This window comes from Engraulis encrasicolus, chromosome 20, assembly GCF_034702125.1.
Source record: "Engraulis encrasicolus isolate BLACKSEA-1 chromosome 20, IST_EnEncr_1.0, whole genome shotgun sequence".
Lineage (NCBI taxonomy): Eukaryota > Metazoa > Chordata > Actinopteri > Clupeiformes > Engraulidae > Engraulis > Engraulis encrasicolus.
The window spans coordinates 28,889,743-28,915,033 of NC_085876.1; the positions used below are offsets into that span (position 1 = coordinate 28,889,743).

Genomic DNA, 25,291 nt, shown 5'->3' on the forward strand with positions numbered 1-25,291 from the left:
TCGAACTCTGAGTCCAAAGCATGCATGCACGCACGCTTGCACCCCTGTGCCCTACCCACAAGCTGTTCCATCAGCCACAGCTGTCCCCTTCAAAATCTCTTCCTCCGAGTCCCATGCACACATACAGTACACACACAGGCATTTATGCTCATGTAACCCCTATCCGCAAGCGTCCCAGCAGCTCTAGCTGTCCCCATTAGAAACTAGGGTAGTGCCGGTAGAGGATGTCAGCTGTTCATCGCCGATGGACGATGGTATCATCATGATGTTTAGAATCAAAGAAAAGGGGGGCGCACCTTGCATCAATCTTTTCTTCTTTATTTTTGCCTTCCTCAGTGTGCACAGTTATCAAGAAACCTGAGTGAAGCCTGCTACCTACTTGATTTAGATCATAATGATGTTTGCATCCATCAGCGATGCCAAGGCATCCTCTACTTGTGCATTTTTGAAGACGCTGCTACAGTCATCATTAATGTGCTTCGCTTAGATATTAGTCTACCTGAAAACATTACCGTAAAACCCGTAGGAGCAGTGGGTCATTATTGTCCATCGCATTGTCTCAGTGTAAACATTGTCACCTGTCAATTAGGGGTACATCACCCAAACCTATTAGAAACCCCTTTCATTCAAGCTGACATTTCAAAATGATACTTCTTTGGAGACATCCCGCACATCCTGCACACTGTCTATTCCACCAGCAAACTTAAATACAACGTTTCGGTCATCCAAACCGTCTTCAGACAGTGTGTGGGATTTCTTTACGCTTTTACGAATTCCAACTGACGTGCCACTGGAGAAGCCAGAAGCCGAGATTGGTGACTGGGGTGTGGTGGAGATGAGAAGCTGCGGCCGGCGACCTCCACACGGCCTCTCAGGTCTCCCGCCGCGTAGCTCAGACTGGTCCTGCTGGGACACCGTCTTCAAACCCTCTCGCCCCCACGTCACTCGGTCACATCAGTCAAACTTGCCTGCAACAAAAGACCCGCCTCTCCACACCAATTACCGTCCACGGTTTCTCCCTCTGAAGGAAGAACGCCCCCTCTGACCTCTCGCAACAGATTATATTTCAGGGGTTCATTTCAAAAAATGTAATCACTGACACTTCAGGTCTGAGTTTAAGGCCCACACATCTCACGAGCAAGAAGCAACTGGAGACAGAAAAGGTTTTTGGGGTTTGTTCTTTTGGAAGTGAGTTGGGGTAGAAAGAATAATTTAAAAAAATGCACGTTGCAATTTCACAACTGACACCATTTGTCTGATGATTGTGGCTGATCGGACTCCTCAGAGGGAGGAAGATGAGAAATTCACTTCTGTCAGTGATACTTGGTCAGGGGGGGAACAAAATCCCCAGCACTGGCAGCTCTGTGCAAACACATTTCATAGGTTCATACAAGCCATATCACGGAGCACCAGTACAGTGCACACAACACTACACAGCCAATTTCCAAAGCAGCCCTGCATCTCCGCTTCCTGACAGGAACGGGAGCCCTCACGGGGACCTCGAAACAGGAAATGGGGAGACGCTAGCATCATCAGACTCCCCTATCGGACCCCCAGTGGATGCTAGCCGACAGATTAGCTCCAGAAGCCAGCCTTGGCTAGGCCTGTCTGGCTCGTCTGGCTTTTTCCTGCTTGCCTCCCAAGTCAACACACACACACGCACACGCACGCGCACACACACAAACGCACGCACACACAGGGTTGGCTTGCTAGCTGGCTAAGGTAAGGGGATGGTTAGCAGACGACAGGCTGTCGAGAGCCTGCCAGGCCCAGGCCCCTGCTCTGTTCAACATCAGTGGCCTCCTCTCTGGCTGCACAGCCTTGAGAGGGTGCCACTCAAAGCAGACCTAGGGCTGGAGTGTGTGTGTGTGTGTGTGTGTGTGTGTGTGTGTGTGTGTGTGTGTGTGTGTGTGTGTGTGTGTGTGTGTGTGTGTGTGTGTGTGTGTGTGTTTGTGTGTGTGTGTTTGTGTGTGTTTGTGTGTGTGTGTGTGTGTGTGTGTGTGTGTGTGTGTGTGTCTTGAGGTAAGTGTGTGTGTGTATTTGGGGCGAGTGTGTGTGTGTGTGTGTGTGTGTATTGGGGGTGAGTGTGTGTATGTGTTGGGGGTGAGTGGGTTGTGGGAACGAGGCTGGTGTTACGGGGGGGCTGGGTGGGTAAAGCTGTGTGAAGGCGCCAAGGCCAGACGCTGTCGGTACCACACCAGACGTGCGCACGGCTCTGCCTCCCTTCACCTGCCTCTGCAGCTGGGAATAAAGGGGGTGCAACAGGGGCAGGGATAACGGGGGTACGGGGGTAATAGAGGGGTACCCCCAGCCTCCTCCCACTTTTAATTTCCAAAACCTTTTTCATACTGCCGCAGGAACCGGTCGGTCGGGCGGGCGCCCATAAAAATAAATCCCTTCATTATTTTTTAAAATAGCAAAACCACAATTCAGAGAAGGGGTCGTCGAGGGGTCAAAGGCTCATTACTCGTGAATAAATCCAACGTCTTAAAAAAAAAAAAAAAAAAAGGTGGACTGGAGTCTTCTGGGTTACCACGTGGAGCTCTTCACCATGCTAGTCTGATAAATAAATAATCTGGAGAATCTCGTAGTGTGTACACACACACACACACACACACACACACACACACACACACACACACACACACACACACACACACACACACACACACACACACACACACACACACACACACACACACCACACACACACACACACACACACACACACACACACACACACACACACACACACACACACACACACACACACACACACACACACACACACACACACACACACACACACACACACACACACACACACGCACACGCACACACACTTTTAACCTTGGAGGACGCATGTGGAAAGTTCGCGTTTGGGCCCTTCCAGGTTTCAAATGGGTTTTCCACCTGGCCACCCCTCTCCGAAGCATCCGGTACATCATTCAGAGGAAAGTCGTTATTTATTGAAAATTAAATGTCTAATGATGCCCCCGATGCTTGCTGCTCCAGGCCACAGCCCTGTATTATGACAGAGGAGAAAGCCATCGCATCGCCAGCAAAACAGGAGGAAAGGCAGGAGAACAAGAAGATGCACCCTCCTAGGGCTGCACGATTATGGAAAAAATCATCCTAATCACGATTATTTTGGTCAAAATCGTAATCACGATTATTGATTTTTTGCAGATTTTTAAAAAAAATTATAACAAGATGAAATATAACCAAGAATGAATTATATACGGGATGAGCAAAATAAAATGAATTGTAATAATTATGTAAAGGCAATAGCATGAAACTTAGGTGGACAGAAACACCAGCCTGTCAGTATGTTCTGGCTTCAAGGACGCTCTCAAAGGTAGGTCACTATTGCCACGATTAAATCACGATTGAAATCACAACTTTGATTTTATCACGATTTTCGATTATTTTCAATTAATTGTGCAGCCCTACACCCTCCCGAAAAAAGAAAAAATATCTGCCTTTAAACCATCAACCCCAAACATCCAAATGATGTCAAATCTTCACCAGAACCTCAACCGCCCCCCCCCATCCTTACAAGCTATGAAAACTCTTCATTTTCTTGCTGAAACTCATATTTTCATGTTTGACTGAAAGACAGGACTTAGGAGGATGGGAGTGAAAAGCATTCGGGGGAAAATAAGAATACACGCAGGCCAACCACGCAGCCTGCAAATGGGCCACAAATAAGACGCAGCCAGTTTTTTTGCGAGTCATCACACACTCCCTATATATATTTTTTCCTTTGTCCCATTCCAACGGAAAAACAATGCTGTAAACACTTTACAACTATTTCACTCTTTTTCCCCTGTCCCTGTCTTCTTTCCCCCCATCCGAGTGGGAGGCAAGAGTTTGTCTTGTGGGAGAGAGAGAGAGAGAGAGAGAGAGAGAGAGAGAGAGAGAGAGAGAGAGAGAGAGAGAGAGAGAGAGAGAGAGAGAGAGAGAGAGAGAGAGAGAGTAAGTGTGTGTGTGAGAGAGAGAGAGATAGAAAGAGAAGTCTAGACAGAGGCAATCTCAGTCTCAGCTGTGCTTGGGGTGAAAGAGCCGTTGCTCCCCTTTCTTCTGAATACACCCAGTCTCACTCCCTCCACACAACACACCCTCCCCTTTACCTCCCAAGGGCTTGCCTCACAACACCCAATCCCCCCCACCACCATCGCCATCGACACACACACCTCAACCTCCACCCCACACCCCCACGAAAAACTCCATTCATCTCTAACACATGGCAGCCTGCGCTGGCAGTTGGTTTCAATCAGGTCTTCTGGCAGGACACACACTGGGCCAACAGGGAGCAGTGCTGAAGACCGGATGAAAAGGAAGTCCTAAAAACTACGGAACGACAGGTGGCTGCTTTGGCAGCCCTTCCTCTACCACCTCCCCCTCCCTCCCTCCCTTCTCCTCCCCTCCGTCCGCCCAGAGAAAAACCCATTCCCCTTCTTCTGCACTCAAGCAGCTCAACTCCCCAATCCCACCTCCGCAACCCCCCCCTTTTTCTTCAACCCCTGAAAACACCCCACCGCACCAAACCCCTACTCCCTCGTTCCCCAGCGTCCACCCTCCACTCTCCACCTCCGCGCACCTGCACAGACCGAGCGGGGAGCTACATGGCCAGGGGTCTAGTTCGCTCTGTCCGACCGGCACGCGATTCACCAAACCGTCTCTCCTGAAGACCACCACCACCACCACCCTCCCCACCCCACCCCAAAACACCCACAGCCCCGACCCCACAACCCCCACCTCAGACAAGTCCTCTGAATCAACATTCCCCTCCGACTAAGAAAAACACATCCCTGCTTCTCCTTAAATAGAAATATTAAAAAGAGATTTCCTGCTGACAGGACCGTGACAGGCCAAGATTCCACATAATTTACAACCGATCTGTCAATTTTATCACCGTATTGATTTCAGCAGAGCCCTCAGGCCTGAAAGCGGACCTTTGTGTCCGGAGACGGAGCACTTTTGGAAAGTAGTTTATCGTGGAGGGAAGCGATCAAAAACATTTTTTTTCAAGTGGTACATGTTAGTCCACTGAGGATTCTCGTGGTACTTGGACCAGGTCCCAGTTCTGCACTCACTTACTGATCAATATCATTTTGTGCACTTTTGAGTAGACGACGGCACACTAAATCCCACAATTGCTAGGTGCCTCCTCTGATAGCTTAAGCGTTAGTGCGGTTGCTATGGCAATTGGCCAAAATAAATGAGAGTTCACTGGATTGAGACATGATAAGAAGAGATATTCAAAAACCAATTGATTCAAGTACCTAAAGTTCCTTCAGAGGATTAAAAAAAGGGAAAATACAGTATATTCCATGAAAATTAAATGAAACATGGCTTCTAAACGGTCACCAGACAGTCAGATGATATAAATACTATTACTGGAAGAGGAAACTAATGCACATCAGAAGTTTCGAGGTGCAGGTAGCGGGTACACGCTCACTTTCAGAGAGGAAGATACCGCATACTCTTGGCCATCGTGCTGAATTTTATTTACAGAAACCACACCAGCTAAAAAAAATGCTGTGCAAGAAATTGCAACATCCATAATCTGACCACTAAACAAAACAACGATCCTCCATACTTTCATCCTAGACTCCAATGTTCTGGTTGCTCCAAACAGGGTGTTTTGGTTACAGACTTTCCAGGAAAAGAAATACTGCACTCGTTTCGTGACACCCCTCTTGAAGGCAACCGGTGTGTGTGTGTGTGTGTGTGTGTGTGTGTGTGTGTGTGTGTGTGTGTGTGTGTGTGTGTGTGTGTGTGTGTGTGTGTATGTGCCTGTGAGGAACCTATGGCCCCTAGTGGAATACAGAGCTTAAATCTCACTCTACCTTTCGGTCTTGGAGTTTCGGTGTTGGTAACAGAACACCACCCACGTTAACATTCTCCACTTTAATTTGATAAATCATAAGAATGGGTCACATCCAAGGGATCGAGGGGGGGAGGGGAGGGGAGGGGAGGGGGAGACAAAACCTCCCTTTGTTTTTGGAAAAGCTGCAAGGGCTTTTCATAAAAGCCATGCCCGTGTCTGCCGAAGGTAAGAATACATTAATCATTCGCCTTTTCGTCGGTTGGTTTTCGATCCAAATGGCTTGCTGGCATGGGAGCAGGAGGATAAACCTCCTTCCCTCCCTGTTTCCCCATCTACCCTCAATTTCTCAGCAGCATCAAACCTGGTTGCTCTAATAGATGCGGAGGCAGGGTGTGGGGGAGGGCGGGTGTTTGGGGGTGAAAAAGCCACACATGAACGAAAAAGCAGTCGGGGCTTAAATCAGATGCAGATATTAGGGAGAGGAAAGGCTGGGTGTCTGTCTTTGGGTTGGGTTAGGCGCAACCAAGTCCGCTTCCTACACTCTTAACGGCTACACTGACTTCCATAAAGGAAGTTTTAGTGGCCGCTGTGGGCTGGCAATGGTTATTTCATTCCAGGACCAGAGGCTAGGCTACGTTCTTCTTTACTGATGTACCTGGGCTTTGCGGTGCACGAATACAGCTCTTTTGAGGTAACTCAGACTTCATAGCTTGTAAAATATATTAGAAAAAACATACACTTAATATTTTTCTGGAGTAGGGGGGAAAGTAATGAAATGTACTTGCAGAACAGAGGGTCAGAAGCTTGTGCTGTCGAGGGGGACTGAGAAGGGCAAAAGGGCGTGCAATTCAAAGTTGGCTAAGGTGTAAGTGAGGTGAGAGAGAGTGTGGGGGAAAGTGGCTGTGTATGTGAGGATACATATGTGCATGTGTTACACTGAAAGGGTGTGTGTGTGTGTTGGGGGGTGGGGTGGGGTTTCAGCATCTGGCACGCTCATCCTACTCCTGACTGAGTGTTTACAGGTATGGCGTTTTGGGGTCCTCTCTCATCACTACAGGGTGCTGTGTGTGTGTGTGTGTGTGTGTGTAAAATGGTGTGTGCTAAGGGGGGGGGGTGTTAGCTCAGGCATTCTTTGCGGGTGGTTCCCACTTGCCAGGAGTGGATGGAAACGACCCCCCAGGTCCCTTGTTTCCCCAAATTGACTTGATTTGTTCGTAGCTGGACTGGCGTGCCACTTGCAGCGGGGAGCCAGGAGTGTTCGGTTTTGTTCTATTCCGTTCGGTCGTTCGTTTGTTTCCTCTCACATCCGCTCCTCTTACCTGCGGTGAGGCGGGAATCACAGAGCGGAGAGGAGAGGAAGACGTGGGATCCAGAGACGTTTGGAGCTGGTGGCTATGGTTAGCGTGGGGCCGTCCAACAAGGCTGTTTAAGCCTGCGCGAGACGAGACGAGCAGAGCGGAGCGGAGCGCCGACTTGCACAAACACTCTCTGGACAGCCGGCCCCACTCCAAGCCGATATCCGGCTCGCAACTCTTAATTCACAGTGGCGGGGTCCTGTTTCCATTGAGGCAAAATGCACGCCTCGAAACAACGTAAAACAAACGAGGGGGGGCCCCCAGCTTCGGATGAAAAGCACTTCCTCCTTGGAGGGCGCTTGCTTGAGCTCCAGCCCAGTCCAGTAGATGGACTGTGGAGGGGGAGACTTCAGGAAAGAATGAAGACGAGAGAGGAAGCATGTGACAGCTTGTGACACAAATGGAGAGTTAAGGGTGTGAGGTGAGAGAAGATGGGGAGTGGGGTGCAGGAGACGAGAGCAACTCTCAACTCTTTCCTTCCACATTTGGGACACTGTGACAAAAAAATAAAAAATAAAATCACACTGCCCTTGGATACGGAGTCTGGACTTGAGCACGGGGAAGGAAAAGTTCTCCCCGCTGTCAATCAAAAGGTTTAATAACAGTAGAGCAGGACGCTGTGGTCTCTCTCCCTCCCTCCTCTTTTTCCTTCTCTCTTCCTCCCTTTCTCTCCCCCTCTCTCATTATACTTTGAGAGACAAGGGGGCCGGAGTCCACGCGAGAGGGTGTCTGCAGAGCTGTGAAAATCCAAGCACCTTTTTTTTTCTCTCTCTTCCTGCCATGACTTTGACAGGGGATTGCAAAAGATCCATCTGGAATGAATTAGAACCCCACCACCTGGAGACAACCCAATCACAAAATTAAACTTTGGGATTACCAAAATTTAGGAAGGAGGAAAAAAAACACTCACTTCCAGACATATGGGACACGATTTTTTTTTAATGAACCCCACTACCCCTTAAGACACACACACACACACACACACACACACACACACACGCGCACACGCGCACACGCGCACACGCGCACACGCACACGCACACGCACACGCACACGCACACGCACACGCACACGCACACGCACACGCACACACACACACACACACACACACACACAGGAAGGGAAACACACACACACACACACACACACACACACACACACACACACACACACACACACACACACACACACACACACACACACACACACACACACACACACACACACACACACGCACACACACACACACACACACGCACACACACACACCTCTGCAAATCTGGTTTCATCATATTTCTAAAGAAGCGGGAGGAAGCGTAGCGGGCAGTGGGTTATAGGAGACCTGGCTGTTAGTCCGCTGCTGCACGGGACACCTAACCCATCACATTACAAGCGTGTGTGTATGTTTAGCTTCATAATGAAATGAAAACACGCCACCTCCTTTGGTCTGTGTAACCCTTAACGCCTTTCAGAGGGGGTACCCCTCACACCCTGGGCGTGAGGCGTTGGCGAGGCAAGGTCTACCCACCTTCCTGACCTCCCGAGATCTGATCAGGTGATTAGGAAGGAACCAGCCTAAACCTCGGAGAAAAAAGGGGGCTTCATGATTAAGACTAACAAAACAACACGAGGAGAGGAGGAGAGGATTATAGTGCTAGGGGAAAAGGAAAACACACCAGCCTAAAGGGTTATGAGGTGAGGGCAGAGGCGGAGTGGTTTACAGGAGACCTGCATCTGGTTTCAAGGACACAGAGAACATTCCTTGTAAGTCGTCTCTGCAGTGTTCAAAGGATTCTTGGTGCAACTTGGGCATGTCCAATAGGTTACCTGAGGTTGCGTACAGGTTAATAAGTGGTAACCTGGTTTTCTGAAGCGTACACCTCCCCCTTGGGCATGGCTTCACAATGGGTCATTCAGACAAGCTCTGAGATTCTCTGATTACCCAACAGAGTACACAAGCTCAACGCAACTGCCAGAAGAGTTCCTGGGTACATCAGTCTGGTTCCACTATACAATCCTGAGGGATCTTTTTTCTCCTCGTCGCTTCAAGAGGTGTATTTAGTCATGCTATTTCTGTACAGCATTATGTGGAATCACTCAAATGGAGATGACAATACTCTCCCCGGTTTAAAATGCACTAAAGGAAAAAAAATGATTTAGGCATTTTGCTTTGTCTCCGGACAAATGACCATTATTGAAATTGCTGTAGCTAGCAACAGGGACAATGCCCTCTACAGGCCAGTGTAGGCAAGTGCCACGGCAGTGAGGAACAAGTGCCCCAATATCTGTTCCATCCTCCTAAGATGGAATATGGTTTCCTGAGGCGTGAAGGGAGCTCAGCGGCTGACAGGATGAATGACGGAAGAGCTTGAGGACGGCAGGGGTGAAGTGGCAAAAAAATCCCTCCGTCTTAGGGGGGGTCAAACCGAGGTGCCGATTCATCACGCAGGTGATGATGTAATGGACGTCTTAACCCAGCCTCTCGCTCTTACTAGCCCCCCCCCACAAAACCCCTCTACTAACCCTCCCCAGAAAAACCACGCGTGCCTGCCTGATTTTCACAGCAATCTAAAAATACAGTCTGACTTCATTACTGTCTGACGTTGCTGTCTAGTGTAGCTAGCGTGCGTCTCAGGTATAAATGAACCGCACCAGTCTGGATCCGCACTCACATTTTCATCAGGAGTGCAAAGGCTTGGCAGAAGTAGTCAACACTGATGGGAGAGATGGGAGATTTTGTTGGGGGATGGGGGGAGGGGGGGGTGACGGAGGAGACGCAGAAGTGGTGATATGGGGAGAGGGGAGGGGGAGGGTTGGAGAGGGAGTAATGGGGTTGTTACAGGGGGAGAAAGAAAGAGTGGTGGTGGTTGGGGGGGTTGGTGGACCTAAATCAATGCCTTCCCTATGGAGGGCCGGTTCCAACTTTCTGCCTCTGGACCCAGACGCATTAGGCTCGTCTGTGGCCCGTCAAAGACGCGGTTGAGCAGCTCTAATCCATGAGCGCTCCCTCTCTGGCACTGGGCCCGACACGCACGCACGCACACACACACACACACACACACACACACACACACACACACACACACACACACACACACACACACACACACACACACACACACACACACACACACACACACACACACACACACACACACACACACACACACACACACACACACACACACACACACACACACACACACACACACACACACACGATGAGGGGCAAGGGCTTCTTCTGGCTGTCTTGTCCTGTTTTTACTACATCTACGCACAAACCCTCACACGCACGCACACACACACACACCTCCCAGATGAGCATCTGTTTAACCCCAAACAAACCCTCCATTGTTTCAAAAGTCTACGCTCATTTTCTAAAAAAAAAGAAAACAACACGACAATGTCTGCGGGTGCGTGTATGTGTATGTGTATGTGCGCGTGTATCCACTGTCAGTAGCTACCGAATGGAGTTTTTCTCAGGGACGGGACACATGCGATGCGATGCGAGCGAGGCAGGCAAGGTTCTCCTCACTTGTGTGTGCGGAGCAGAGCGTAGCGGTAGCTGCACCGGGGGCAGGAAGCTGCAGTTGCAGCCAGAAGCCGGGGCCTTTTCCCTTCCCCACTCTCCCCAACCGCTATTCCTCTATTCCACAATGTGTCTTCATTCATCTCACAGCGCACATGGAAAAGCCATTGCGGGGGAAAAGCCCCCTTCCTGCCTCTACCTCTGCCTTGCCGATGAGGAGGCCTACGCTCGGCCTGGCTCTAACAGACGCTCGCTTGCTGCTGCTGCTGCTGCAGTCTCGCTTCACTCGCGTATTCCCCCTTCACTCCAAGAACAGGAAACAGCCCTTTATTACAAAGGAGGGGGGAACGGAGAGGAGGAGGAGGAGGAGGAGGAGGAAGGGGAAGAGGAGGAGGAGGTGAGGATGGGTGGTGAAAGTGGAGGAGGTGAAGAGAAGGAGAGAAGGAGGTGAGGGTGGGGAGAGGAGGAGGAGGAGGAGGTGGAAGCGGAGGCGGAGGAGGTAAAGAAAAGGAGAGGGGGGAGGTGAGGATGGGTGGTGGAGGAGGAGGAGGAGGAGGGGGAGAGGTGGTGGGGGAGGGGGGGGAGAAAACAAGGGATTTGGATGTCTGGAAGTTTTATTTGTAGACAAACTCGTGTCAAGGGCTTTCGGGGGACCGAGAGGCAACCCTATCTGCCGTCCCCCAGGCGGGGGGTTAATTTTACGCGGGCCAAAAGGGACCCAGGACCACCACCAGCGGCTCCACCGGCCCTACGCTCGCACGAGCAACGGTGTGACCACACACACAGGATCTTAGCGCACCACACCGGCTGCAGAGCCTCGGCCTAACTAATGAGAGGGGGGGATAGGCTGCTGTTGGACATGCCAGGCAGGCGCTGCCGTGGACGAGATTGAGCGCAAGCCATCCCACGCCATTCCCATTCCCGCCAATATCCGTTAGCTCGGAACACTCAATTCTGAAAATCCGTCCAGAAACGAGGAGGAGAAAAAGGAATCGTGCTGGAGAGTGAAAAAATAAACCACATTGAATTAAAAGAGGAAGAGGCAGATAATGGTTTCAGGAAAAATGTAAACTTCTCTCTTCTCCTGTGTCTGCAGCAATCAAGGGGAAAGGTGAGAACTAAAACATCTGTGTGTTTTCAGTGAGCAAGTTTGAAGACGGAAAAAGCAGTCACAGACGTCTGATAAAAACTTCCTGTTACAAATGAAGCACCTTCCTGTTCTTACAACAGCAAATCCATGCTTTTTTGTCATTATGTAACATTCCATGTAAAGTGGTCAACCGCAGAGTGAGGGGGGAAATGTTTTCAACAGTGCTTGGGCAAACTGCTCACTGAATTCAAACAAACCCAGACAGACCATGATATGACTTTGGTGTTACTTTTAATGTTGGAACATGACAAGTAGTTTTTTTCAAAGTTAAATAATGCATCCAAAATCGTTTCAGCGGTTCATCAACTTCATTTTTTTTTACCATACTCCATGACCTGTAACTGTGCTAAACAAGTCTGGAGGAACCAAGTGTATCTATGACAGACAATTCCGCTTTCAACCTTCAGTGCGACTGAAAGACAAAAAAACCCCTTAGTATTGCTTTACAGTCTCCCTGAGAGGAATAGGGAGGGAGAGCATGAAGACAAGGGTTGTCTTCAGTAGTCGCTGGGAGTTGGGAGCCTCATCAATTGAGATGCAACGCACCATGTCGTCTTTTTAGAGGAGACCAGGTTCTCTTATTTTAAAAGAACCAACTAGAGCCTTCAAAAGAGGTGAAGTATTTTAACAAACTAAATAAAGGCGGCAGTTATCATTCCAGTTGTTTTCTCTGCTGTTTCAAAGGGCTTTAAAAATAAACCCTCTCTTAAAGACGGCGGCCCTGTCCAAGAACAACACCAGTTGCGAAACGAAAAAATTCCTCATCCTCGCCCGGGTGCCAAGAACGGTTTTGGATGGCGGACGAGTTTAAGGTTGTATAGCCTTGGCAAATGGTCCAAACCACACTTGCAGCAGGGTTCACCGCTTTGCAATGGACCCTGTAAATTAAATAGCAGAAGAGAGGAGAATTCCGTAATGACGGAGCAATGCAAATTTCTGAAATCCTGTAAGAAGCTGCTGCCGCTGCAGCATCAGCTCCCCGTGCCCGCATTGCGTGAGGAGTGGTGACCGTGTAACACACATTGTGAAGGGAAGCTTTCATGGCCCTCTCCTCCTCTCAAGCAAAAAAAAAAAAACAGCGCAAGATGAAATCATGTAATGAGAGCCAGGCAGGAGGAAGTGGTCGTGAAGTGTTTCAGAAAGCTACAGTGCTGTGGAGAGGAGAGGAGTGGAGTGAAGTGGACTGGCGGACCGATGCCAGCTTCTGTATTGACTGTTTGAACAACCTCTCAAGACACAACATGAGGTTTGGATAGAAGCAGGCCTTCACGAGGGCCACCTAAGGATATTACACAATGTGTTTTCAAGTACAATTGCCAGAACAAGAAACGTTACTTGATATATGTGCTGATGGTTATTTTTTTTAGCTCCATAATGCTTTGCCTACAAGAGCACGAATATGAATTTTATCAGCTTGTGGCATCAAAGTAAGTAAGGAGACATGGCTTACCTTTTTACATTTGTTTTACATACAGGCAGAGTAAGTGATTTACATGCATTAGACAAATCGCTCATTTTGTTATAATATGCAAACAGGTGGCCATGTACTGATATTCAAATAGAGGCACTTTCTAATGTAAATGACAAAAAATGTATGACTCCCCATCGCCTATAAGGCAAAGCCATTTCAGACAGACCATCTTTAAACACTCTAAATACTAAATTCAGATGCACAGACAGGGTTAGAGAGGGTCCACACCATGGGAGAGCATGGTGGTATTTTCGCAGGTGCAGCTTTGAAAGGATTGAGTTTTTATAAGCCCTTATAATAAAGAAAAAGTGCAATATTGCTGTTTAAAGAACTTACCACTTTGTTGGCTGGCAAAGATTTAAGAACTCCGCAGTAAATACGTTGATGGGACAATGGAATGCAAACAACACAACCACATGCAGGAGAGGCTATCTTAAAACAGCAACATATTTACTCAAGAGTACCCAACTACTCTAAAAGGGTTAAAACTCAGAAGTGCCCCTTTACAAATTAACACAGAGACAGATGAACATGTAATCTGACAGAGAATGAGACCTTACCTCCTCATCCGAGGTGTCATCATCGTACTCATTAGACAGAGGGAGGGGGCCCAGACCGCTCTCTCTGCTGACCTTCGAGTCCTCGTCAGCTCCGTCTGTTGTCGTCTTCCCGCTCGAACTTTTATTCTTCTTCATCAGCGCCTTTTTGGACTTCTTCTCTGCGAGCTATAAACACAGACCAAAACAGAAGAAGAAGCAGCATTTCAGTTTCCAGGTCTCGCTTGGCCTCAGCGCTGGACACTGGGAAAGAGGAGCAGTCAATCTGTCAAGAAACACATGGGTGGCTCCATTTCAAAAGCTTTTCTCGCTCAGCTTCCAGTGACGCATGCATATTGTTCTATGTTGAGGTGACGACAACTTTGGATTGATGAATTTGCACAAAGAGGAAACATTTGTGAACACAGCAAACCGCAAGTCATTTTTACACTCCTTGCAAATGAATGAATGAATCAATTTTGCTTAATTACAAGTCATTATGATGGGATGAAGTGGGTCCACTAGACAAGCTAAATGACACTTATTACACGAAGGAGGTTGCCCATAGCATACAAAATTCTGGGTTTCAAAAGCTGGAAACTTTCCTTGGGAATATTTGAGAACAGGAACAATTACGGTAACAGGAATAAACTAGCAATGATCAAAGTTGAAGGTTAAAGACAACAATGTAGCTGGTAGGAAAACATATTGTAGCACATTCTTGTTATGTATAATAAGTTCTTCCTCACTCATCAGGATGGACCTAACTTTTTGCAGAGCCACTGAGGCCACATCCCCTAATGCATTTGAATGTTGGCGTCATCATTTTTCTTCAAAAAAAGTTTTGAGTTCCACTTCGATGCGCTTATTGTGCATTAAACCCTAAAGTGCTAGCAATAGGGAAGAGCATGCATGTTTTCAGGTTTACTTTGGTGGTGTTTAGAGATAGCCTAGAAATCTAGACGCCCCTAGCGACCGCAAATTGAATTTTGAACTTTTGTGGTGTTTAGAGAGGGATCAACGATGATTTCTTTGACTATCATCATATAATTTCTTTTATCATCATCCCAGTATCAGTAACTGTGTCGTTGCAGCTCTAATAGATGGAGATGGATAGAGATGGTGGTGACGTTTATAGAGGGGGAGAGAAGCAGGTATGCGGCCACAATAACAACAGCAGCACGCATGTTTTAGGATTCATGTTCACTTTGCTTAGTGTGCAAACTTCTTTTTCCTCCTCAGTCAGTCAGTCAGTCAGTCAGTCAGTCGGCACGGCCGGCCAGGTGATTTACACCCCCAGGCAGCCTGGAGAGAGCAGTCACTGGGAACGAGCGGCACATCCTGCCCTGCACGCAGGAGGGGGAAGAGAAGAGAAGAGAAGAGAAGAGAAGAGAAGAGAAGAGAAGAGAAGAGAAGAGAAGAGAAGAGAAGAGAAGAGAAGAGAAGAGAAGAGAAGAGAAGAGAAGAGAAGAGAAGAGAAGAGAAGGAGGGATGGGACAGGACAGGGACGGGATGAAAGGATCCACCACAACCGCCTGTTATTCGCACGCGGCCATCACTCACCGAGGCCAAGCCGTCAGAGGTTAGAGGCAGCTCTAAACAGGGGGGAGGAGGAGGAGGAGGGGGAGGAGGAGGAGGAGGAGGTAGAGAAATAAGGAAAGAGGGGGGGATAGGAAAGAGGGAAAGGAGGTGGAGAGGTGGTGGAGTAAGCTTGGGGCTGGAAGATAGAGGGAGGAGGAGGAGGAGGTGAAGTGGAGGGTGCTGGAGGATGGAGAAGAGAAGTAGGAGCACTCTAAAACAGGCAGGGGGTGGGTGGAGTGAGGTGGAGTGGTGGAGGTGTGGAAGTGAAGTGATGGAAAAGTTGAGGAGAGGGGTAGGAAGAGTCAGGTAAGCCGACAGGGGGGGGGACAAAGGGATCTGTTGTCCTGGGCCCAGGTAGAAGGGGGGGGCAAGAAATGGGTCCTCATTACATTACATGTATTGAATGGGGGGCCCTTTTTTTTTTTTTTTAATTTTTTTTTTTTTGTAATTATATTTTTATTGGTAACCAGTAGGTTTACAACATTACAGTGAAGAGATGACTTTAAAAGGTGCCTTCACATGAGGTACAATAAGCGACAGATATATATATATATATATAACAAAAGACATTCAACATTGCTGTCGTTCATCACTTTACATGAGTTCACAATAAAGTATAAAATGAAGAAAAGACAAAAGTTATACAAGGATATCAATCCATTTAGTTTCTTCTCTAGTGCAGTTTTTTTTTAACCTACTGTCTATTGAAAGCTTTCTGGTACCATCAACAAAACTATGTACAGAACTGGGAGGAATAGCTATATTAGATACAAAAAAAAAAGACAGAAGGAAAAAAGAGAGGGATACTTCAAATGAAGTCAGGACGTTGGGATCCTATGAACAAAACAAATCTGTTCCAAAGGCCGCTGAAGTCATTTTGACGCATTCTGAGTGAATATGTCAATCTCTCCATCTTGTACACATCATATACTATATCTATCCAATCATCCACTGAAGGTGGTTGGGGCTTTAGCCATTTACGTGTAATAGCCTTTTTACATGCCGCTAGAAGGATTGGTATCAGCCTCGCATCACTTGGGTGGAGATCTAAGTCATGTGGGAAATTGCACAGATAAAGAGTGTCAAAACTGAGAGGAATAGTAATTATCAAAGAGTCCTGTATGATCTGGTGTACCTTCTTCCAATATTCAGTGAGAGATGGGCAGGACCAGAAAATATGATAGTGGTTTGCCTCAGTAGTATGGCACTGCCTCCAACAGGCTGTATTATTAGTATTATAACTTTTTTGTTTAGGGGTGAGAAAAAAGCGAACCATATTCTTCCAACTAAATTCTCTCCATGCCAGAGATGTAGTTGTTTTCCATTGTATTTGGCAAATAGAATACCAATGATCCTCTAACAGAATGTTACCACTCTCCTTGTCCCACCTTTGCTTGATGTATAAAGATCCTTCAGATTTTCTTTTAGAAAAGTAATTATAAATCTTAGATATTGTCTTAATAATATTTTCAGATTTATAAGCAGAAATAAACAATTTTATCATTCCGTCCTCCAAGTCTATGTCTTTTCTGAGTTTTTCAAAGTGATGACGCATTTGTAGGAATCTGTAAAAATCCTGACGTTCCAAATGGTATTGTTCTTCCATCATCTGGAATGTCTTTAATGATTCCTTGTGCATCACAGTGCCATTCCTCATCCATACCCTAAATCGCGCATCATTCAAATTTGGAGGAAAATCACTATCAAAGGAGCACCACCTTAATATTTTTGCAGTTTCCTGTATATTACATTGCTTTTGGACAAGTTTCCATATTTTTAAAGATAGATTGATAAAGGGATTCGCCCTGTCCAGAAGATACTTGATTAGTACGTCATCCGATACAATTGCCTGGAGTGGGATACTGCACATAGCTATTTCTAGGTCCTTCCACCTAGCAGAGTATCCAGGGTTGCACCAGCATATGATGGGTCGTAGCTGAGCAGCATAGTAGTATTCCAGTAGGCATGGGAGCCCCATTCCCCCAAATTTTTTCTGGAGCTGTAGGGTTTTATATTTAATCCTTGGCCTTTGACCATTCCAAATATATCTAGATATTTGCTTATCCCACTCGACAAAGTGTTGTTTGGCAACCTCTATAGGCAAAGTTTGAAAGAGGTACAGTAACCTTGGCAGGATATTCATTTTAACAGAGTCAACTCTTGAGCCCAAGGTTAAAAAAGGAATGACCTGCCACCTTTTAATATCTTCTTTTATTTTGGAATTCAATGGCTGGTAGTTTAGCTGGAACAGTGTGTCTAAATTTTTAGGCAGATGTATTCCTAGGTATTTTATTGATTCATTCTCCCATTTTAATTGGTATCTTTGTTTAATGTCTATGGGAGGTTTATAATTGAAAGCAAGTATTTGTGTTTTTGATAGGTTTAGCTTATAGCCAGCCATTTTGCTATATTCATCCATGCATGACATCAGTTCTGGGGTAGTGATGTAGAGGGCTTTTCTAGGTATATTAAAAATATCATCAGCAAACAGGGCCAACTTTTGTTCTCCACCCATGGCTGAAATCCCTCTAATAGTTGTATCCTGTCTAATCCATTGACTTAAAGGCTCTATGAATATAGCAAATAAGAGAGGGGAGACAGCGCACCCCTGCCTGCACCCTCGCTGTAAGGAGAAAGATGTTGTTAGATCCCCATTGACCCGTATTTTCGCTGTTGGTCTGTCATATAGTGCTTCAATCACTTTTATAAAATTCTCATGAAATCCAAATGTATTTAGTGTTTTATAAAGGAATTTCCACGAGACTGTGTCAAATGCTTTAAAAGCATCCAAACTTATCAGGGTTGATTCAATATTATTTTCTACAATGTGTCGTATTATATGCAATGTCCTTCTTATGTTATCTTGCGTTTGTCTCTGCTTAATAAAGCCAGTCTGGTCCAAATGGATTATGCTTGGCAGGCAGTTTTCAAGTCTCCTTGCTAATATTGATGTAAATATACGATAGTCCACATTCAATACACTTATAGGCCTTAGATTTTCACATTCTTGTCTATTTTTACCTTCCTTGGGAATAAGAGAGATGACTGCTTCTCTCCATGATGGAGGCATCTCATGTTTTTTTAAAATCCAGTTAAAGGTTGTCATTAGTCTAAACACAAGTTTGTCCCTCATAATTTTGTACCATTCGGTCGTGAAACCGTCCAGGCCAGGGGAGCTGCCCGCTTTCAGTCTTGTAATCGCCTGGTTAATTTCCTCAGTAGTCACTTCAGCTCTAAGGATATTGTTATGAGCCTCCGTAACTGTTGGTAGGTTAAGTGACATTAAGAATGTGTCAATATCTTCATCATTATTCATCTGCTGTTGGGAATATAGTTTTTTATAGAAGGACACTAAACACTGTTTAATTTTCTCTTGCTTATATTCGATCTCCTTAGTCTCTGTGTTCCTTATTTTGTAGAGTGCACTCTCAGCTTGTTTTTTCTTTAGCCTATATGCCAATAGTTTGGTTGCCTTGCCCCCAGCCTCCCAGTATTTCTGTTTCAGATAAATTAGTTTCTTTTTTACTTCCTCTGTCAATAGGCTGTCAATCTCATTTTTTACCGTTTTTATGTCTCTTTCAGTGTTAGGCTCCAAGTTGTCTTTATGCTGTCTTTGTAACTCCTTTAATTTTTGCTGAAGATTATTTAATCTCTCTTCTCTCAGTTTTTTAACATAAGATGACCGTGCTATAATATTTCCTCGCATTACTGCCTTAAATGCATCCCACAGCATGGGTGGCTCCACCTCTCCTGTATCATTTAACTCAAAGTAGTTGTTAATTTCCTTCTCTAACTCTTCCTTAATAGGTACACTATTAAGTATACTGGAATTAAGCTTCCAGTATGTATGCTTGGCATGTTGATGTAAACTAATGGTGAGGTATATGGGACTATGATCTGAGATATCAATGTTTCCAATATCACATTGGTCAACCCTATGTCTGTCTGTGTTATACATAAAGAAATAGTCAATGCGTGTGTATACTGAGTGAGGATGAGAGTAATGAGTGTAGTCACGGTCTACTGGATGAAAGTCTCTCCATACGTCAATAATTCCCATTTCCCGCATTGTGACATTAATTTTCTTGGTCATTTTGGTTTGTCTAACAATTGGCCTTGATGAGTCCAATTTTTCATTAAGTTTCACATTCCAGTCTCCGCCACATATGAAAATTCCTTTGGCCTCCAGTGTCATGATATCAAATATTTTTCTATAAAAATCCCACTCACTATTTGGGGGTGCATAGACATTGAATAATGTAACCACTATTCCATCTATTTTTCCCCTGACCAAGACATATCTACCCTCCTTGTCGTTTTTTTCTAGCATATGTTCATAATTAACAGAGTTACTTATTAGAATTGCAGTTCCTCTCCTATTACCAGATTCGTGTGATGAAAAGAAAACGTGTTTAAACCCCATCCTTCCCAACTTAACATGTTCAGTGCTATTTAGGTGGGTTTCCTGTAGTAAAGCAATTTGAGTTTTTTCTCTCTTTAACTTGGATAATATCTTACCCCTTTTTATAGGATTATGGATCCCATTAACATTAAAAGAAGTAACCTTTATCCTCCCCATAAGATTTTCCCCTGTAAAGATTTACTAATCATAGAGCATTCCTCCTCTGCAAACAATGAACAAAATGAACAAAAATAATAAAAAGAACAAACAAATAAAGTTTCAGTATCATTTCCTGAGGCTTCCAAGTGACAGGTACATACTATGACCTTGATAGAGCCAGGTTGGTATGGCTCTGAGGGAAAATCTCTGTCAGAGACAGAGGGCCCTCGCCTATGTTGTTGGCATTTTGAGAAAAGGGTCTGCATGACCGACACAGCTCCCCCCTCCCCCCCACACTAACATGAATTGCTAAATCAAACGTAAAAGACCGTCTTATATTGTGCTTATTACTTCAAGAAAAGTTCAAGAAAAATGTCCGCTTTGTATGCCCTAAAGAGCCCACATTACTTTTACCTGAATCAAACAGACATGACACCCTATTGCAAGGCTTCCACATCCTGAATGAGATTGCGTGTGATCAGGTCTCCTCTGCGTGAACCGTCCATGACAACCTGCCATCCAACGCGATTCAGTTCTTTGCTCATCTTCTCCTCGTCTGAAATGGTTGTTTTAATCCCGATTGATTGCAGATCTTCCGCGGCTTGCCATGCAGAGCTGTATGTTCTTACACCATCTTGCAGATGCACCTTCAGTTTAGCTGGGTATGGAGTCTGAAATCGGATGTTCTTTTCTTTCAGTTGCTTTTTAATATCGGAGTATTCGCGTCTTCTCTTTTGTACCATGGGCGAATAGTCATGATCCATGTAGATCCGGTTCCCCTCGTATTCCAGATTGTTCGAGCTCCATGCTTTGAAAATCACCTGTTGCTTTTGCTGATGGTCGACGAATCTCACTATCAGTGATCGCGGGGGAGGAGGAGAGGCAGGCGGTCTCCCCTGTTGCCCCGTCGGCTGGGTTCGGTTTGAGCGAGCTCCCGGCTGGGTCCTTGTTTGCTGAAGAGATCTGTGCGCCCTCTCGATCATAAGGGGAGTCTCTCTGGGCAAGTCCAACAGTTCAGTCAAAAACATTTCAGCCCATTTAACCACATCGCCCGTCTCCTTGCCCTCTGGGACTCCATATATCCGCAGATTATTCCTGCGAGTATAGTTTTCCAACGCTTCGCATCTTTCCTCGAGTTGCCTTTCTCGCCGCAGAAGGTAGCCCAGCAGGCGCGAGGAGCGTGCAGAGTCGTCTTGATTAATTCGGTCCTCGGCCTCTGTTAGTCGCTCACCCAGGTTACCGACTGTTTGTTCCAAGGATTTTATGGCCGATGTCATGTCCGTCAATTTTTCGTTGTTCTCTTGTCTGAAATGTCTTAGTTCGGCCAGTATCGCTGCAACATTATCCCTCTCCTGGTGCGGGCTAGCTGTAGAGTTAGCTTCATCTAACGTTCGCTGAACATAGCTAGATTTTGGTTCTTTACCCTTCTTCCCGTCCATTTTTCCTTTCTGAGTTTTGCCGTGGTGACTCATTAGAGCTTTATGAATTATTTTAAACCATTACTTGAATCTCTATAACGCCCCAGAGTGAGGGGAAAGGTTCAGGGGGTCGCAGCTCAGTTAAGAAGCAGCTGCCATGTCAGTCGTCAGAACCGCGGGGGGCCCTTTCATATGACTTTGTCCTGGGCCCAGACAAAGCTGTCAGCGGCCCTGGGAAGAGTGGTAGAGGAACTCTACATGCTAGAGAGAAGGAAGGAATGGTGGTGGTGGTGGTGGGGAGGTAGAGGTGGGGGAAATGGAGGTTGGAGGAAGAGAGAGGTATGCGCGGAAAGGGGGAAGAGGGGGTGAGGCCGGGTGCTTCTTTTGAGGCCGACTGGAGCTTTAGGCTCCCAGGTGACTCAGCCAGCCAGCCAGGCAGGCAGGTGAGCAACCTGCCTTGATTTATGCCTCCTCTGCTCCCCGTCCTATCTCTTTTGGACTGGAAGAGCTAAGTGAAACACTTCCTCCCCTAAGCCCAGTTAAATCCACATCAAGACGGACTTGTGCAGTTTAATGCAAAAATGCATGTAGACACTCGCCTCGTGGGACTCGGGAGGATTTACCCCCCCCTTCCTCTCTCTCTCCCTCTACTCTTCCTCATGACTTTGTACACCTCCACCTCCCCCACTCATCTTCCTCCTCTCTTCTGCATCACTTCCCAAAATTTGGCTTGAAAAAAAAACAACAACTCCGTGAGATTTAGATGAAAGGAGAACAGGGGCAGAACACTCACTGCTTGTTTACAACATGTCCGTTCTTACAGGAAATAAAGGGAGGACATTTAGCCAAAGTCAAAGCTCATCACCTTGCTTTTGGCCGTTATTGAGGGTCTATCGAGGCAACCAGGTCAATCAGTTTACAGTTTAAAAAGAGGGGTGGGGGGTGTTCATTGATTGACCAAAGGAAGGGGAATTGAGGTGGTGGACAGTGGTGAGAGGGGGGGATTCAGTGACAGATGAGTTGTCCAGATGATATGTGTGTGTATGTGTGTGTGTGTGTGTGTGTGTGTGTGTGTGTGTGTGTGTGTGTGTATGTGTGTGTGTGTGTGTGTGTGTGTCAGGGCCAGCCAACAGCAAGGAGAGGCAGAGAGGAGAGGAGAGGTTGACTTGAGTGGAGTACTGTACATCCAGTCAGAAAACAAGCTCACACTGAAACTCCGCCGAGCGGCCCGGAGTCCAGCCGGGCCTGGCACTCCGCCTGCAGCCGACCGCAAGCGTCAATCCAGATGAAGTGTGCAAGACTGGACGCAACAACACCGGGTCAAGAAGGGAGGAGGGAGAACAATGACCAAAGTTGTCATCCCTTTTGTTGTAGAAAAGCCACTTAACTGCCATTCTTTTTTTTTTTTTAAAGATTTCTTTTTGTCTTTTTTGACTTTTTATTTGATAGGACAGTGAAGATGGTGACAGGAAGCGAGTGGGTCAGCCGCACAGCAGACGAGCGCCCTACTATTAGGCCACGGCACGCACGGCTCATTCTTGTTTTTTATTTAGTGTGTTGGCATGACACAGATGAGACCAAGACACCTTGGTCGAAGCCTCCTTCAGTGGCTTCACGTGATTAGTCTTCAAAAACGCCACCCCCAAAATCTTCCCCCAAAAACAATAAATCGCTCAAAAAGAAATCCATCCTCCCTTCATGTACAGAGAGCCACTACTCACTACTCTTGCCCATCATTGTCGTATGTCATATACAGCGCCACCATTATTCATCTTCAGACACTTGTCATCACAACAAAACTGCGTCCTCCTAATTGATTTCTTCTCGCTTGCGGACATCCGTTTTGAATCAGACACACGCCGGTCTCCAAGGCCTCTTCAGGGAGACGCACACCCACGCGCACAGTACGCTCCGAAAGTCAAAGGCAGACGTGCGCACAAACACACTCCCTCCCACTGGGCCCTCTCTCTCTCGCTCTCCACACACACACACACACACACACACACACACACACACACACACACACACACACACACACACACACACACACACACACACACACACACACACACACACACACACACACACACACACACACACACACACACACACACACACTTGTTTTTAATGTGTGTTGGCCGGCGGTCCCGGGTTCCGCTCGGCAGAGAAGGACGGACCCGGGGCCCCTGGTTAGCCATTATTCTGCTGCTTCCTCTGAAGTGAGGCTGAGTTATAGGGTGACCCAGGACAGAAAACAATTGAGGAGCAGGAGGAGGAGGAGGAGGAGAGGAAGAAGAAGATGATGATGAAGAGGAAGAAGAGGACAGAAAACAATTGAGGAGCAGGACGACAAGATGAAGAGGAAGGAGAGGATAGAAAACAATTGAGGAGCAGGAGGAGGAGGAGGAGGAGGAGAGGAAGAAGATGATGATGATGAAGAGGAAGAAGAGGACAGAAAACAATTGAGGAGCAGGAGGAGAAGTTGAAGAGGAAGAAGATGATTAAGAGGAAGAAGAAGAGGAAACGGGAGGATAGAAAACAATTGAAGATGAGGAGGAGGAGAAGAAGAAGATGAAGAGGAAGAAGGTGAAGCAAAGAGGAAAAAGAGGACAGACAACAATTGAGAGAAGAAAAAAAAACAATTTGAAGATGACAATGATGATGATGATGATGAAGAAGGACCGAGCTTGTTAATCACACTGGCTTGCAGCGAATGGATGACCAACACCACCAGTCATGTACGCCACTGCCACTCCTCCCTCTGGAAATTTGGGACTAAATACTGCTAAAAGCAGGGGAGTACGCAAAAACCCTGCTATAAGTTTGATCCAACCAGCTCCGGATCCACTTGGTTGATCGTTATGAGTAGACAGTCCAGGAAACTGTGGAAAGCAAGGAAACGGTGGCTGGGTTTTCCAACCGCTTCATTCAAACCTCTGATAAGGAAAGAAGAGAGTCTCTACTCATGGGTCTGCCATGGACATCACAATTCTGTCCTACAAATGCAAAGTGCAGTACCTTGGTAACATGTCAACATTGGGTTTAGACTGAAAATGAATTTTATTACTCCTCCTTTATCTGCTGACAAAGCCTGACGGTCCAAATGTATCTCTTTTTTTTAGAGATATTGCTATGTCAACTTTGCAGGAACAACAATATCCAACCCAATACCACAGCTTTGTTTGAAGGCATTTTTTTCTCCATTTCAGTGTTGGCGTAGGTACTGTTTGGCAATTTTTGCAGGGCATAATTGCTTAAACCACCCCAAAACCTGCATACATCCCCAAAACCTGCATACCTCCCCAAAACCTGAACAACACCACCATAACGGCTTAAACCACCCCAAAACCTGCATACCTCCCCAAAACCTGAACAACACCACTATAATGGCTTAAACCACCCCAAAACCTGCATACCTCCCCAAAACCTGAACAACACCACCATAATGGCTTAAACCACCCCAAAACCTGCATACCTCCCCAAAACCTGAACACCATCACTATAATGGCTTAAACCACCCCAAAACCTGCATACCTCCCCAAAACCTAGTGCACACCACCTCAAAACCTGCACACCACCACCCATAATCCACACCTCACGCCCCCAACCCCCAACGACCCCACGAAACAGAAGACGTCATGTCATGTGTCCCGCCGCACATGGAAGTGGACCAGACGAGACGAGTTGGCGGAGGGAAGCCGGAACGTTCTCTCTGCTCTGCTCTGCGTGGGTGCCCTGGAGGAGTCAGGCCTTTCCTGGTAAGACGAGAGCTCTGCTGCTGTAGAATACCCCCCCCCCTACAACCACCACGACCAGCCTTCTACAGTGCACACACACACACACACACTGTCTCC

At 46.7% G+C, this 25,291-nt stretch overlaps 1 protein-coding gene across 1 annotated transcript in view; it reads right to left on the reverse strand.

The window, feature by feature from the left end:
• bop1 (BOP1 ribosomal biogenesis factor) overlaps positions 1–25,291 on the reverse strand; it is a 111,888-nt gene that overhangs the window by 78,671 nt on the left and 7,926 nt on the right. The window contains exon 3 of the mRNA XM_063185730.1: positions 13,902–14,066. Within this exon, the coding sequence (XP_063041800.1) occupies positions 13,902–14,066 (165 nt within the window). The remainder of the gene's footprint in view (positions 1–13,901; positions 14,067–25,291) is intronic.